Source organism: Rattus norvegicus, chromosome 2 (assembly GCF_021556685.1).
Source record: "Rattus norvegicus strain SHRSP/BbbUtx chromosome 2, alternate assembly SHRSP_T2T, whole genome shotgun sequence".
In the NCBI taxonomy this organism is placed as follows: Eukaryota; Metazoa; Chordata; class Mammalia; order Rodentia; family Muridae; genus Rattus; species Rattus norvegicus.
In genome coordinates this window covers 28799829-28817053 of record NC_141535.1, presented here as the reverse complement: position 1 = coordinate 28817053, position 17225 = coordinate 28799829, and the positions used below count along the sequence as shown (strand labels likewise).

The following is a 17225-nucleotide window of genomic DNA, read 5'->3' as shown; positions in this document are numbered from 1 at the left end:
GTCCTGCCTCTCTCCAGGCAGCTGGGCCTCCTAGAACGGTACATCCAGTGGCAGTCACTTTCTGCTCCTGCCCTCTCTGCTGCCTGGAGCTTCTGTCATTGGCTCTCTTTACACAGCAAGGATGGCAATTTACTCACTGCACCTTCTGAGTGACTGAAATCTTTTTCTCTCAATGATCAGATGGGTCAGTTAGATATAGAAAAGCGCTCTCTTGGACCATGCCTGTTACTGGGACTTCATCCTTATCTTATTTTTCCATAGCTGAACATTTTAACAATCGATTTTTTCCTTTCTAATATTGATATTCTAAAGGACTATATATGCCAATGGTATAGACTTTTTGGAAGATATATATATATATATATGGATAAAATCTTGGAGCTGCCCTTTTAGAAACATTCTACTTGGATTTTGGCATTTCCTTATTGACTTTCAGCTTAAATAAAATTTATGTAGCATAACACTATATACTTTTAATTAAAATATATGGACTATATATTCATTATGTGTACAGATGTGTGGAATTAAATGTGCCTGCATGTGTTTAACTTAATATACCTTTAAATACGATCTTACTTACCTTTTTATTGCTATAGCGAAACACCATAACCAAGACAACTTGCAAAGAATATGTTTAATTTGGGGCTCAAGGTTGCAGAGGGCTGGAATCTGTGACCATCATTACAGGAAACAGTAGCTGAGAGCTCATTCCAGATCCACAGAGAGCTAAGATAGCTAACTATGAATGGTCACAACCAGATCCATAACCAGAAAGCTGAGATAGCTTACTGGGAACAGTATGGGTTTAGAAACCTCAAAGCCTACTGCCAGAGACACACATCCTAAACCAACAAGGCCACACCTCCTAAACCTTCTCAAACAGTTACACTAACTAGGGACCAAGTATTCAAATCTGTAGGGGCCATTCTCATTCAAACCAGCACAAGTATATTGTTTGCAAGTTACGTGGGAGATAGATGTTAAAGTCATCAAGTAAGAGCAGCAGAATATTATCTTAATTACTCTTGAAAAATTAGCTGCTATAATAATTTGTTGCTAGCTGTAAATTACTTTGCATTTATTTAATGACTGTTTATGCAATAATGTGGCTGTTAATTTAAAGTATGTGTTTAACTTTAGTGTTTATGGGACTATAATTTCATATATATGTATATATATATGTGTGTGTGTGTGTGTGTGCGCACGCATGCGTGTATGTATGTATAAAATGTACTTTGATCACGTCCCCTTGTTAGCCATGCATACCTCCAACCTCTGCTTCAGAAGTCCTGCTCCTACTTTTCTGTTTCTATGGCCCTACTACATTTAATTAGGATCACTTGTGTGAGCTTGAATGCAAGGTTATTTACCTGAGCAAAGGCAATCTAACAGTGCTTATACCATGTCCCCTCTCCCAGCAAGGGTTAACTTGCCCTCTTCAGGAAGAGGTGGGGCCCTTCCCCATCCATAAGGTCCAGCCTTATGCAAGTCTCCTGTAAGTAACCATTGCTGTTAAGAGATCATGGCTGCAACAGCTGTGTCATGATCAGAAGTCAGCAGTTCACAGCATTCCTCCCCATTTTTTGGTTCTTTCTTCCCTTTTCAAAAATAAAAGATATAAAAAAAAATATGATTCTTAGACTGAAGGTATGGTGGTATGGTGGCACAAACTTTTAATCCTAGCACTTGGGGGTCAGAGATAGGTGGATTGCTCTGAGTTCATATGTATATACATATGTGTGTGTGGTGTGTAGGTTTTTGTACATGTATATGTGTGTGTATGTGTATATGTGTATGTATGTATATGTATATGTGCATGTGTGTTTATGTGTGTGTATGGATGTATGTATATGATTTCTTATACAATAACTTCATAAGGTAGTAGCATTACTTTTGTTTTACAGATGAGGAACTGAGTGTCTAGTATTAATCCTTGACTGAGTGTGACCTTTTTTTTTTTTTTTTTTTTTTTTTTTCCCTGAGACAGGGTTTCTCTGTGTAGCTCTGGGTGTCCTGTAACTTACTCTATAGATCAGGCTGACCTCGAACTCAGAGATCTGACTGCCTCTGCCTCCCAAGTGCTGGAATTAAAGGCGTAGCCCCCCACCCCCACCCTCAGAGTAGTGTGACACTCTTGAAGATACATTCAGCCCCCCAAGCTGCTACCCCTCGTTCTGCTGAGCCACACCCTGTTTAACTCAGCTGATCTTTGCTGGGTTAAGCAGATTTATACCTTTGGCGAGAGATGAGTGTAGAACAGAGAAGGAAGCCTCAGATTTTAAAAGTGTCGTCTTCTTCACAGACGTATGGGTCAAATGAATGACCTCGCTCTGTCGATGTGCCATGTCATGTCAGTTCTTGTCCTCCTGTTGTCTGACTTGAATCCTAAATATTATTTTCCTCACAGTTTTCCCTTGTTGGTTGGACTATGTCTGGGGTTTTTGTATCTCTGGGAAATTAGCATTACCTTCTGAAAACAGTGTAGCATCAATCCTACAGCTTCCAGTGAGAACAATGAACCACATACATCTGTCTGCTGATTAGGGAGGTGACCGACAGAGACCGTGACTGACAGGCGCTGTTGCAGTTCCAGCTCTCACTGCCTTTATGGTCTCCAATGGTCTGAGCCCACGTGGCCTCTCTGCAGTTTATCTCCCATCAGGACACAAATCAGAGGATGGGATTCCTCCATAAAGAGGAGCATAGGGACAAAGAAGAGAACATGCTCAAGGCTTTGCCTCACTAAGTGTTACTCATCAGTGCTTTTTTCTCACGAGTGCATAAGAAAAGACTAAAGAAACCCAGCCTTCACACTGAGATCCACAGGGAAAGAAATCCACTCAGAACCAAGAAACTGTCTTTTCTTCTGTGCTTACCATTGGTTTCTCTGTGCTTTGTTGATTTATTTTCTCCTATGAATCAAGGTAGGGAAGACTGGGTATGACTCATATCCTAGTGTCTTCTAAATCTTTTGTCTTGATAGAACTGTCCTATGATATTTTACTGTGTGGCGATTTTTAGATGGGGTCTTACCACCTATCGCTTTGCTAGTGTGAAACTAGCTATGTAGCCCAGGGTGGTCTCAAACTCAGAATCCTCCAGTTTCTTCCCTCCTCCCCAAAGCAGGTTGTAGCACTATGGCCAGCATATGTTGGCTTTTGAAAGAACAGGAACAAGTGTTAGTGACTTTCTTGGGATCAGCTCAGGAGACCGTTGATATTTAACTTAGTCAGTCTACTTAGTGGTTCTAACATTGCCTCATTCTTACAGGGCCTTAAAGTTGGGTCGACCTTTGGGTCTTTATTTATTATTTATAGAGACTAGTATGCATCACCTCAGGACTGGATCTGAGTAATTTGAGACCTTTCACCATGAACCCCACAAGCACAGGGCTCGTACTGAGTGAAAGTGAGCTAAGTTCCTTCCCATTGTTTAGAAACATAGCACCAGATTTAAAAATTGCCCTCTACCACTGGAGTCTCAACTTTCTCTTTGCTCCTGGAAACTTAACACTCTCCCTTCTTCACTGAGAGCGTGAGGAACATGGCTAATGGGGTGTGGCAAGGACAGTGGAATATTCCCTGGGCCTTCCTGGCAGCAAGTGGTGATTTGATTTCTAAATAATTCTTGAAAATAACCATTATGCAAATAAAAAATAAAAGGGGTTGGGGATTTAGCTCAGTGGTAGAGCGCTTGCCTAGCAAGCGCAAGGCCCTGGGTTCGGTCCCCAGCTCCAGAAAAAAAAAAAGAAAAGAAAAACAACAAAAAAAAAAAAAAAACAAATAAATAACTCCAAATCTAGGAATCATTGGTTTTTGTTCTTCTCCAAAATTGAGTGAAGCCCTAGGACTCCCTCTCTCATCCCATGTCCCTCAACCCCATCATGGTCTGGAGAAGTTAGATATGCCTGTCCACATATATAATGGGCAGAATGAATTTTCCTTTGGCCCGTGAGAATCAGCCAATGAATTTCTGCTCTGAAATGTTCGGACCTGCATGCTCAAGTGTAATGGTCACAGTTTATATTTGTGTGAGTGGGGTCTAAGGTTGTGTGTGTTTCTGTGTCCTTTCTCTGTCCCCCATGCCCCAGCATATTCTCTGTGTTTCCTTCTCCTTCTGTCTCTCTCCCTCTCTCCTTTTCTTCCTCTCTGCCTCTCTCTGCCTCTCTCTGTCTGTCTCTGTCTCTTTCTCTCTTTCTCTCTCTGTTTTATTTATAGGGTCTTGCTATATACCCCAGGCCAGCCTTGGGCTCACTGTGTAGCTCACCATCTTCCTGCCTCAGTGCTGAGTCGCTGGGATTGCAGGCGTGTGATCTCACGATGGCCTGGCTCCTGTGTGGACCTTGTACAGTATAAGCTTATTTACAGAAAAGGTTCGGTTATTTTCCTGAGGCCTGACCTATTTCCTATTCCATTTTCCTGGTTAGATGTGACTCAGAGGCTTCTTACTACCTCTTGACCCCGGTGACACTAAGACAAGAAGCGGTTGTGACCTTTCTTTCAAGCCTTTGTACAGGTAGCTTGCTTACCCTCACTGTCTGGTCTTGTCACATCTCAGAAATTCCCCCAATGCTAAATTTGAAGATTTAAGAGGGTTGGTTTTTTTTTTTTCATTGTTTTGTTGTTGTTGTTTTGTTTTGTTTTCGTTTGTTTTTTTCTCTTAAAATATGGGTCTAGAGACTTTTACAGCTTTGCCTAACCCGGATGGCCCAGGATTATGTGTTGATCTCCAGCTTTGGAAAGATCTTAGAAATGTGTGATGGGGAGAAATTCCAGGCAGCGTGCGGAGGGCAGGCTCCACATGAAGTTGCTTTTCCTCAGCAGGTGGCCGAGATGACTGTACTTGTTCGCCTGAGAACTGGAAGGACCGAATGCCCATCTAGCAGGTCTTCAGGTCTAAGCAGCTCTCACAGTGTTTCCTTCGCCCGTGGTCAGGAGATAGACGTGCCTCGGGCAGCTGCATGCTCCGTATCTCTGTGGCTTTGATGCAGGCCTCTGGGGTTCCAAACACCTGCGTGACTGCCCTATACTCTTTAAGAAGGGAATCTAGTTTGGGGTAGTTTGATCACGGGGTCCTTTAGAGTTTAAGTAGCCGTGGAAGGCTTCAGGCCGCTGGCATGGAACCAGAATTTCCACAGGTCACATTTTTTTTTTTTTTTTTTTTTTTTTTTTACTATTTCCTTAATGTCTGCTTTCTCAAAACCTTAGTCTTTTGGTTCTGTTATCCTTTTATTCCTCCTGCCTCTGCCCTGAGTGTCTCTTCTAGTGTCTTCCTCGGGTATCAGTGCATCCCATGGGTCTTATTTATCTAGGTTCTCCCTTTAAGGCAATATAGCCATGGAATATGGTTCTACACCCAACTGAATTACATACCTGAGGATATTTAGCATTCTTGGTAGAGAATTTTGAGTCACACAGAATAACAATGTGTACTTAAAATACTAAATGGTGGGTGTATTTCTCCGAATTGATTATTCCTATCAGACTTCTAATCTGGTTTTCCTTAAAGGCATACAACCGAAGTAATGCCATTTTATGAAGCCAACCAGCCACGGTTGCAGGTATTCTTGCCAACCCTCCCTCGAGTATATTTCCCCAACCCAAGCACCTTGTCATTATGCCAAATCTCAGTTGCGTAACTGTAATAAAAATTCCAGAAGAGACCTTGTGAGTCATACATTGTGTCCGAACTGGCTGGCACCAAGCAGCTCCTCAAATATTTGTGAACAGATGAATGGATTGAACCGCCGAGGATATGGTGGCCTTGGTATCTGTGTGAGGGGAGCAGGTAGTGGGTGGGGGCAGTTAAACAGTGGCCGCACCTCACCGAAGGGTAGGTCTTGGGCTAGTTTTACGTTGCATTGTGTGGGTGTTCTTGGCACTGGGCTCGGGTTTCCTTCCCTGTCTTACACTTCTATTTCCACGCAGCTCTGTTTTGTTCTGTTTCTTGTGCCTGTGTGCAAGCTCTCTCTCTCTCATGTGATGGTCGTAGAGTGTAATTGTTCCCATCTCTAAGCCCGTGTCAGCTGATTTTGGCATTTTGTTTGCCTTAGCACTGCTAAGCTAGCCAGCCAGTTGGCATTGAGTGACTTGCTAATATGGAGGAAACTCTCCTCCACAAAGCCATGTTTCTAAGGAAGTTCAGGGCAGTGATTGAAGAAGCCCCTCAGAAGAAATCATGGATAATCAAGGTTTTTTTTTTTTTTTTTTTTTTTTTTTTCAAAAGGAAGAAACCCTAGAGCTATTTGCATGACCTGTGCCTTGGGATCGGTGGCGACATTGTTGGCATGGTGACAACATGGGACTGTGGTCCCAAAGGTTGTCATTTCCAGCCCTGGCAGCCCCACCCCCTCATTGACCTTGGCTTCCTAATTTATAAGAGATAGGGACCTATCCCTTGGCTGATTGTGACAACCACAGAGTAACAGATGGGAAAGTGCTCTGTGGGCAGAAAGGTCATGTCTGCCGTGAATTATTAGCTCCGTGATAGCTTTTTAAATAGCTGGGCTGCTCTCCATGCCAAGAGCTCTTATCAGAAGTCTCTATGTGAGCGAGCAATGAGTAAGGCAAAGGTCTTTGCAGCACCCTCTGGGATCCAGAGGCATCTGCTTCTGCCGTGAAGGTTTTCTCAATCTTCTAACCTTGGCTTAACCTTGGGTGGTAGGTCATCATAGGCCTTGGCACACTGAAGGGCAGGCAAGGTCGAAGTGTGTGGTGAGAACAGTGGGCCAGGCCAGTGAAAAGTTAGAAGAAGAGACTCCTGATGTGTGGATGCCCTGAGGGTGAGCACTCCCGTCTGTCTGGTTCTCAACCTGGTGTTTTCACTCAAGCCTACTAATTAAAGTGAGAAGAGCGAAATCTCTTGGATGGCCCAGCGCTCGTACCTTAACTTCCTTTGCCTTACCGTAAGCAGAGAAAAATAAAATGACTTCATATGGATATTTGGGGCTATTTTATTAGCCATTCCTGATAAGAAATCACCTACCAAATATTTTCAGAGAACATACAGCCTTATTGAGAAGTATGCTGGACACTGTGATATAAAATATATCTTCTGTGAATGTTTTATTGAAATATAAGCAGTTTGAGGCTGTAGAGACAGCACTGGCCACTCTTCCAGAAGACCCGGGTTTAGTTCACAGCACTCACATGGTGGCTCACAACTATACGTAACTCCACTTCCAGGGAATCAGACACCTTCTTATGTCTCAGGCACTGCACAGATGTGGTGCAAATACACACATGCAGACAGACATTCACTCAATCGTTTTTTTTTTTTTTTTTTAAACTAAACTAAAATATAGGAAGTGCTGGGAGAGGGGACAACTTGAGTTAAAACAGTTAGGAAGTGGTCTCGTGTTCAGACTCGAAGATGTGATGCCATCAACGGTGGTCAGCATGTTGCAATTTTAACTTAAAACTCTGTGTGTGTGTATGTGTGTGTGTGTGTGTGTGTGTGTGTGTGTGTGTGTGTGTGTGTGTGTGTGTTATACACGGAGTAAGTTGGGATTTTTTGGTTTGGTTTTGTTCTTCCTGGACAGGGTGACCGCAGAGCCTAGGAATTTCCCAATAGCTGTCTGGAGAAGGTGGCATTTCAGGTGGTTGTAGAGGCACTTGGGAGTAGAGCCTGGGGACAGGATGCAACTGAGGATCACATATTCCCCTCAAGCATCTGCAGCTGGAAGGCCTCATGAGGCTTCTGTCTTCTCAATGCATAACCATGAGGCTGAAGAGTGCTTCCTTTTGAATTGGACCCTGGTGCTCACACGCACCCTGGAGATTGTTAGAGATGGATGCTCCCAAGGAAGCTTAATTTGTGCTCAGGTTTTAGAGTGTCTGAGGTACCAACAATGAAAATGTCCTGTAGTAATCACTCCTCTCTTTCAACGGTTGTTAAAATGAGAGATTGGAAGTGATGGGCTGTCCAAGGATTAGCTGTGAGGAAGAATGGAGTTGGAGATTAGATAATGCTATGTGGATATATCCTATAGTTTGGATCTGAATATCCCCCACCCACAAGTATTAGAAGTTTGGCCACTATCTTGTATTATATGGGACTGGAGGAACCCAAAAGTTGGGGCTTAATGGGAAGAAGTTAGGTCATCATGCTTGTTCAAAAGACACTTCAACCCCTCCCTGTGCCTGTTAAATGAGCAAATTCACAGATTCACGGGGTATAAATGAAACCAACATAGACAACACATTCCCCAAGACTTTGAAGCAAAGTGATATTCATTAAATAAGGAGCTAATACAGACTTCTGTGTTTATGGCGCATACTGCCAATTTTATTACTACTTCAAATTCAATCTCCCTTCTTCTGAGTTCCCTGAGGGCTCAGTATTTTAGATCTTAAGCACTTAGCACTGTATACGATGTAGTAAAATTCAAACATTGGCAGGGTGTGATGTAGTGTACTATAACCACCATTCAGAAACAAGGAGCTCGACTTTAAGGCCAGCCTGAGCTACAGGGTGAGACCTTGTCTCTGAGAGAAAAAGAATTTATATTTTGGTCTTAATTCTTCTTCTCCATAGAGGTTCTATGGTTGATTCCTCATTGGTCAGGTATGAAATTGGCCTGACCATCTTAGACTCCACAGGGGCCTTTCAACCCTAACCCATTTTTGATGGCAACTAGCCATCTTGCCCCAATCTACACAGTTGTGGGATTGACCTAGTCAGGACTGGCGTGATGAAAAATGAAGAAATGCAGGCCCACGAACAGAAAAACTGGGGATGAGTGGGTCATGTGCTCTGAAGGAGATGCACCGGTGACCCAGAAACATATCCGGCTGAATAAGGAGGTGGGTGAGGTAATCTCAATAGAGGGCGGGCGTCTCAAGTCCCAGTCATCTGGGAGGAGGAAGCCATGGTTGAAATTTTCACCCTCACCATGAACAAACACATCCATATTTGATCAGGGAGAGGCCTGGCCATTCCCATGGATCTGAGGCATTGGGATCCTTGACATGATCGAGCTCATGTCATATGGGGCTACACCTGCTCTCCACATGATCCCCTGGGTAAAATGACTCACTGTGGTTGCCAGCTTGGAAGCACGAAAATATGGGTCCTTTTTATGAGAAAGCAACCTTGCCATGCAAACGAACAGGGGATGTTTTGGTGATGCAATAGCCGGATGCCACAGGCAGAAGAAGCACACCCAGGAAACTGAGGCTGTGTTCCCCACAGAAGTCCTAGGGCAAAGCGTTTGAGTTAATTAACTAAGCCTAAATCAGACTAAACTACTTTCTTTCTGTCTCCTTTAGTTTTGCCTCTTAGCAAGCTATTAACCAGAAAGGTTGTAAGTAGCGAGGGGGGAGTCTTAGAGGCTCTGGTCTGTCCACAGTGGGACTCATTGGCATTTGCCATTGGATGGGGAGTAGCAATTCCCTTGGGGGTTGAGGAGAGACAAACACTTGTAGGTTTACTGTTCAACCCCAGAATTTCTGGGATGCATCATGATGTCACTGCCTACAAGCTGAGCCACTAGACACCTTCCAGAGTACTGTTAACAGGAGTTGTTACTAGGTCCAGAGTTACAGGAGTTGTTGCTAGCGGGTTGGGTTCGAATTGGTTTGAAGCTGTGTTGAGTCCCACAGCGTTCCCTTACTAAAACCTGATTGCTACCCTTAGTCTAATACCGTCAACCCTTAGCTTCAGATGTTAAAAATAATACCACGAGGCTAAAGCGATGCTACGTGATTAAGAGCAGGGCCCTGGGATGGATTCCCGGCGGCTCGCAGACACCTGTAACTTTAGTGGGGAACCTGATGCTTCTTCTGGCCTCTTTGGGCACCAGGCACTCTGTGTTATACCCAGACCTAGAAGTGAGCAAGACACCCACACAAGTTAAATAAATAAATTAATCTTTAAAAAACAAACAACAATAACAACAACAAAAGACAAAGCAAAACAAAAGATCCCAAGAGAAGGAAGGTGGATACACACACACACACACACACACATACACACACACACACATACACACACACACACACACACACACACACATACAGAATGTGTGCAAAAGCCATAGAGGAAGCTCAAGAGTTACAAGGACATACAAGACCCGAGTTTGGTTCCCGGAACTCATAACTGCCTGTAACTCTAGCAGGGGTATCTGATGCCTCTGTAATCAGTAAGCGCCTGCATACACACACATAAATATGCACAGACAGGTATATATGTATATGTCTGTAGGCATACACACAGTTAGAAATTATAGAAACAAATCTTTAGAAAAAGCAGGTAAAATTATTACTATAAAATGCAAAGACAAAGGGATTCATTGTAAGAATTTATTTATTATTTATGTGTGTGAGTTTATGTGCGTGCACTATGCATGAGTGTTTAAGGAGGCCAGAAGAGGGTGTTGACTCTCTTAGAGGTAGAATTACAGACATTTGTGAGCCGCCTGCAGGGCTGGGAACCAAATCTGAGTCCTTTGCAAAAGCAGCAAGTGTTGTTAACCACGGAGCCATCTCTTCAGCCCCTTGGTGGGTTTTGTTCTTCTTCTTCTTTTTTTTTTTTAACTTAATTTGATTTCTTTAGTGTGTCTCTGTGTGCATGTGTCTGTGTGCATGTGTCTGTGTGTCTATATGTGCATGTCTGTGTGTGTGTCTGTGTGTGTTTGTGCATGTCTGTGTGTGGCTGTGTGTGTGTGCACGTGTGTGTCTATGTGTTTGTGCATGTGTGTGTCTCTGTGTGTCTGTGTGTCTCTGTGTGTATGTCTGTGTGTGTCTCTGTATGTGCATGTGTGTGTCTCTGTGTGTGCTTCTTTTTTAGATTTATTCATTTATTATATATAAGTACACTGTCACTGTCCTCAGACACACCAGAAGAGGACATCAGAACTCATTACAGATGTTGTGAGCCACCATGTAGTTGCTGGGAATTGAACTCAGGACCTCTGGAAGAGCAGTCAGTGCTCTTAACCGCTGAGCCATCTCTCTAGCCCCTGTGTGTGCTTCTGTATGTATCTGTGTATGTGTTTGTCTCTGTGTGTTTTTGTGCGTGTCTGTGTGTGTGCATGTGTGTGCATGTGTGTGTGTCTATGTGTGTGCTTGTGTGTCTATGTGTGTGCATGTCTATGTGTGTCTGTGTGTATGTCTCTGTGTGTATTTGTGCATATCTGTATGTATCTGTGTGTGTGTGTGTGCCTGTCTGTATGTATGTCTCTGTATGTGTCTGTGTGTATTTGTGCATGTCTGTGTGTGTGCCTGTCTGTGTACGTCTCTGTATGTGTCTCTCTGTGTGTCTGTGTGTGTGCCTGTCTGTGTGTATGTCTCTGTATGTGTCTCTGTGTGTGTTTGTGCATGTCTGTGCGTTTCTGTGTGTGTGTGTGAGTGTGCATGTCTGTGCATGTCTCTGTGTGTGTATGTGTGTGTGCGCGTGCGCGTGCGCGTGTATGCGTGTGCATTGAGGGCAGAAGCAAGAAGGACGTGGACCAGCTGGAGAAAGGAGGAGAGAGGAGAGGGGGAGAGGATGGATATGCGCTCCATGTAGTAGCACATGTGTCAGAATGAAACCCATTTTTAGTATGCCATCTACAAAATTAAACCTACCACAACTCTTGGTCCAGACATAAAACATGACCTAAGCTAGCATCTGTCCCTTGCAAATGAAATGGAGAAATATTTATTGATAAAGCCATGAGGTAGATGTCTAATTTACTGTGCTGTTAACACGAGTGAGGCATTTTTAAGTAACGTGTTGTTCTCCTGTTTCTAGCAATTGTGGATGATGAAAGGCTGTCTGCAGAGGAGATGGATGAGAGGAGGCGACAGAACATCGCCTATGAATACTTGTGTCACCTGGAGGAAGCCAAGAGGTAAGATCCAGGCTCAGTCTTCTGTGTCCCTGTTCTTACCCCTGTGTCCCAGCCTTGGGGTAGGACTACTGGATTTGATGACAGGAAAGTCTCTGAATGGACCAACAATCTCAAAGGACTATCAGGATTATAGATGGCCAGGGAGACGCTCTTACCTATTGCCTATAATTTAGATTTGAATACTTGTGTTCACTCATCACAGCTGGTTGGACACCACACTCACCTAGGCATGTGCAGATAATAACTCATGGTTGCTTGGTAGCGAGCTATGAGGACTGAGAGAGGTCAATGTCAAGGGGCCAGGGAGGCAGGCTTGCCTTTCCCTTCCTCAGAGCCTCCTAGGAAACTACAGGACAAATTAGATTATTTCAGACACTGCATCTCACTGGCTTGGAGACCGGAGCCATCAATAGTAACTTAAACCCAACTTCTTGTCCCCTAGAGTGTCCTGTCTTTCACTCACCTCCTGCCCATGATGGTAAATGTTCAGTGAAACAATGACCTATGTGACTGAAGTCCGTGGGTCACTAAACTACGATGCAGGTTTATGACCGCAATCTCCTTAACTTGTGGGTGTGTGGGCACCGGTATGTTGTCTATCAGCCACATCGACTCTTCTAGACTCTGTAAGTAAACGCTGGCTGAGTTCTACTAAGAGAAAGTGAAGATACTTGTCCAAAGAGCAAATGCCTCTTTATCTGAGGGAGCCAGAGGACTCTGCCCTTTGCTGAGCCAGGGCTGCTGATTAGCATTTCATATACCACTCTGTGAGACGGATGGGCTAGGTGCCCTCTTAATCTCCATGGCCAATGAACACTCAGCGAAATGCCCGTGGATGTTAACGGCGAGCTAGAGGGAAGAGGATTTTACTCAGTATTTTATAAAGCCCTAACCTGTGGTCTAGTTTGGTATTATCATTGCTTTGCTGGGAGTTCTCCATGTTGTTTCATCTTTTAACAGTGCCGTGTGACTTTTAAGAATTATTTAACATGTCTGTGCAGTCTGCCTTTTTAGGTCAGAGAACACCAAAGTGTCCTTGTTGTCATAGGATTAGTGAACCCACACACTAAATCAAATTCTTGCTTAAAAGACAAAATAAGAGATTCCTAGGCACCCAAATACATGATGCACATGTCATGACACATATGTGATGTACATCCCATGACAAAGTCTGAGAATTAGAGGAGCGGCTCTGCTTTTCTTTGTGACATGTTCTACTCGGTAGGTATGTGCCTTGTTTTTTACGTAGGTGGGAAAGAGCGCCGTTGGGCAGAGGAGCATACTCCAGATTTCCCGGTCCTACCTTGTGCCTGTGTGACTATGGGCAGGTTCTCTAATCTTTTGGGGAAGTCCCATTTTGCTCTGTAAATCTCGTGGTAAAGACACTGCCACTTGCCCTAAATTCCTATTTTTTTTTTTAAATCACTGGAAAGGGGGAACTATTGTGTGAATGCGGGGACGGGGAAGACGTCTGGTGGTATGTGCTTGCATGGCCGTAGCTGCTCTTCAGCGTGTCGAAAGTGGCAAAGAGGAGCCTTTACAACATGCTATCCTCCTCGGTGTTCCTGGAGTTCATTAATGAACATTTTGTTCTCTTTTTACGAGTTTGTCATAAAGATAATCCCCAGATTCTTTGAAGAAAACTTCTTCTTCAAAAATAGTGTCTTTGAAGACTAGGAACACAAAGTTTTCAGAGCTGGGAGGATGGCTCAGTCTCTTGCCATCCATGTATGAGCACCCAAATTCAGATTCTGGGCTTCCAGGGCTGGGCATGGCCGTCTCCTACAGCAAGATGGGAAGCAGGGCTCACAGGCCAACTAGCCTGGCGTGCTCAGTGGTAAACAGCATAAAACCCTGTCTCAAAGCCAGGTAGGACCAACACACATGGTTGCCTCTGACCCTGTACTTGTGCTACGGCACCCAAATACCCACAATCACAGTAAAACACACATGCATACTTACATGTGCACACACATTTTAAACTACTCTATAGCCTCAATGACTCCCTAGCTAAGCCCCAGTTGCTGTTTTGTTTCAGTCAGAAGATTCTATAAAGGAAACACAGGGGCTGGAGAGAGCTCAGTGGTTAGTAGCGGCAGTTGCTGCTCTTGCAGAGGACCCAGGTTCTGGTTGTAGTACCCACAGAGTGGGCAACAGTCATTTGTAACTCCAGTTCCAAGGGGATCCGATTCTTCTGGCCTTGGTGGGCATCAGGCATGTACATGGTGCACAGACATACATGCAGCGCAGGCACACATGTAAAATTAAGTAGAAAGTATGAAGAGAGTGTATCTGATTTAAGGACTTGTAGTGTACAAGGTTAAGAGCTTAATTTTAAAATGGACAGAGGTCAGGTGGGCATGGTAGTGCACGTCTCTAATCCTTGCTCTTGGGAGTCAGAGGCAAGCTGATCTCTGTGAGTTCAAGGCTACCCTGGTTTGTATAGAGAGTTCCAGGCCAGCCATGACTACAAAGGAAGACCCTGTCTCAAAACAAACAAACAGAGCCTTCTGATTTTAAAACAGACAAAACTTAGGAACAGACTTCTCTAAAGCAGATAAGCAAATGGCTGGTACATGCATGAGAAGATATTCCACATTGGTTACTAGGGAACTATAGATCAAAACAGTTGAACTATCATTTCTTGCTACCAGCTGTGACACCCGGCAAGTCATAACAAATATCACCAAAGACGTGCCAAGTTTAGAGCCTTGCGTATTATTGGCTGGACTGTTAAAGGATGGTGCTGCTATTCTAGAAGTATCCAGAAGTCTTTCAATTATTAAGCACAGAGTTGCTATGTGACGTAACAGTCCCAATCTTAGGTGCGTACTCTTGAGCCCTGAAAACCTCTATTCACACAAAAGTGTGTACATAAACCATTATTTCTATTAGTAAAAAATAAAACCCGAATCTATCCACAGTGAATTAATGAATAGACAAAATACAGTACGTCCACATAATGAAATATCTAATTATAAAAGTATAAAAATTCCATAAAAATAGGACGCCCAGATTCATGTTGTAATATCTATCACAGTTGTAATAGATATTACAGTTGTAATAGATATTACAATATCTATCTAAGGTATTGTAGACAAATCTGTAGAGATGGAGGCTTTGGTCCTTACCCTTGGTGGGGGCTGGCGAGGAGCAGCTAATGGGTTAGGGGATGCGTCAGGATTTCTGTTGAGGATGATAAAAAATGTTCTAAAATTGAGCGTAGCGATGGGACACACTTTTAAAAAAATCATTGGATGCTCTCTGGTGTGTTAGTTATCTTAATGAATGTGATTGAAGGTCTTAGGCAGGCTGGCTTGGAGAAGGTTCTCAGTGATGTTCATAAAGTGGAGGAGTGATTCTTGGTGGAATCACAGGTATTTTCTATCTAGTCATAGCCTTGAATGAATGCTTGGGTTCTGGGTTTCTCAAGAGACTGCAGGCATCTTGAGGCTCCCAGCGGGGCACTTCCACTTCAAACTCCTTTGGTGCTGTTGCCTGGCCCTCACAGGCTTCTCGACCAGGGACCTCCATTCCTATGCTGGTGGGCAGAATCTTTCCTCCTCAGGTGCCAGTCACTGGGGCACAGCTAGCAAGCATCTTCTACCAGAGCAAGTGCACGAGATAGAAGGCAGTGATTTTTTATCCTCTTTGGTATGTCTTACTGACTAGAATCAAGTTCTAAAGCTGGGCCATGTTCAAAATGAGGCGATTCCACAGGCCAGTGGATCTGAAGAGGAGACATCTAGGGGCTACCCTAGAAGCTATATTCCATACTGTGCACCCATCTTCTTTGCTGTTGAACACAGAACAGATACATTTAGCTGGGGGCTGAAGGTAGTGAGTGTATCCTTCTGTTACCGACAGGCACCTAACTAGGAATTGGGTGATGTGGTACTAAGTCCTGGGTACTAAGTACCGTGGAGATAAAACCCAGGCCCCCCTCCAGATGACTCACGAGTTTTCCCACTGAGCCACACTCCCAGCCCTGAGCAAGTTCCCTCTTCTGTCTTATAATTTAGGACTAAATGGACTTTGAAGTTTTCCTTTCAGATATCCTGCAAGTTGGCTTTATAGCTGCTTTGTGGTACAGATTTTGCTGACACAGGACTGGGCAAGTGTGTACTGCTCCTATGGGCTTTGAAAGGTTCTTGCTGATGCCAGAAATCCCACTGTTTGGAAAAGTTACTCCTTTTATTTAAAGAATTAGCACTTCTTACAAATTTATGTGAAATGTATTTTGGGTCATGAAAATGAATACATTTTTAAGAAAGTCAGTCTATTGTTGGGGACAACTATAAAAAAAAAAGTCTTGAGTCTGAAGGTTCATTTTGAGAGAACTCAAGGCTGAGGAATCAGGAAATCCAACCGGGGCCATTAGGAAGGTCAGAGAACAGGAGAAGAAATCTTGGCAAGGAACGGACAGGGAATTTGAACATTACAGTTGAGCACCCAGTTATGAATGGGGCTACTATTATATCTCCCAAGGAAGGTCCCTGTGATATCTTATTTCTTTTCTGAGGGAGGAATAAAGTGCACACACAAATTTTGCTGTGCTTACTAATTTCTGCCCTGAGTTTAAAAATAAGTTTATATGCCTGGGGGGAGGGCTTCCCTTGGGGAAGGGCCTGTGTAGAAATATTGACTTGATAGAACTAGATGTGGGCAAAGCTGTTCTCAGTGTGCCTAAGCCTGGGATAGGTTCTTGTTTTAAAGTTTCCCTGGAAAGGAAGAAAATGAACCATTGGGTGTGATTGCTTGTGTGTCCTGTTTACAATACAGACAACCAAAAGGACACCTTTTTGATTAAATCAAGTTTCAAGGTCTAACCTGATCTAGCATGTGGGCTAGAGAATTGGGCTCAAAAAACAAACAAACAAAAGACAAAAACATACTTCAAATGTTTAAGCAGGTAAACCCATAAGTGTGGTTTCAGTATACAATGAATAAATGCTTACTTAACAACAACAACAACAAAAAGATGGTCATGTCTGGGAAATCCTTCACAGAGTCCTCTGAATTCCATCGCCATCCATGGGTCTCTTTGTCCTTATCTGTAAGGACACTCTATCCTTGGATGTCTTCACAAATGCAGCTAATAAAAACTCGGAAATTGGAGGATAATACCTTGGCGTGCAGCTTGTTAAGGGACTTGCTGCTCTATACAATGTTTTAAGGAATTCCTTAATTGTATTTACAGCTTTTAAACAGCTGTCTTGTTTCAATGGTAACTGTGCCCCCCGCCCCCACCCCCAGCTTTGTCCTCCCCTGGCTGTGATGTCAGATGTGCTGAGGGAAAGAGAAAGAACACAGGATTACTCCATGTCCTGGCTGGTGGGATAGAAAGTAGGGATTTTCCACAGCGTGGTCTCTCTCAGGTCTGGCTCCCAGG

At 43.6% G+C, this 17225-nt stretch overlaps 1 protein-coding gene across 1 annotated transcript in view; it reads left to right on the top strand.

Moving 5' to 3' along the window:
* Iqgap2 (IQ motif containing GTPase activating protein 2) overlaps nt 1-17225 on the top strand; it is a 277134-nt gene that overhangs the window by 41134 nt on the left and 218775 nt on the right. Inside the window, 1 exon segment of the mRNA NM_001427125.1 lies at nt 11734-11833. Coding sequence (NP_001414054.1) covers nt 11734-11833 — 100 coding nt within the window.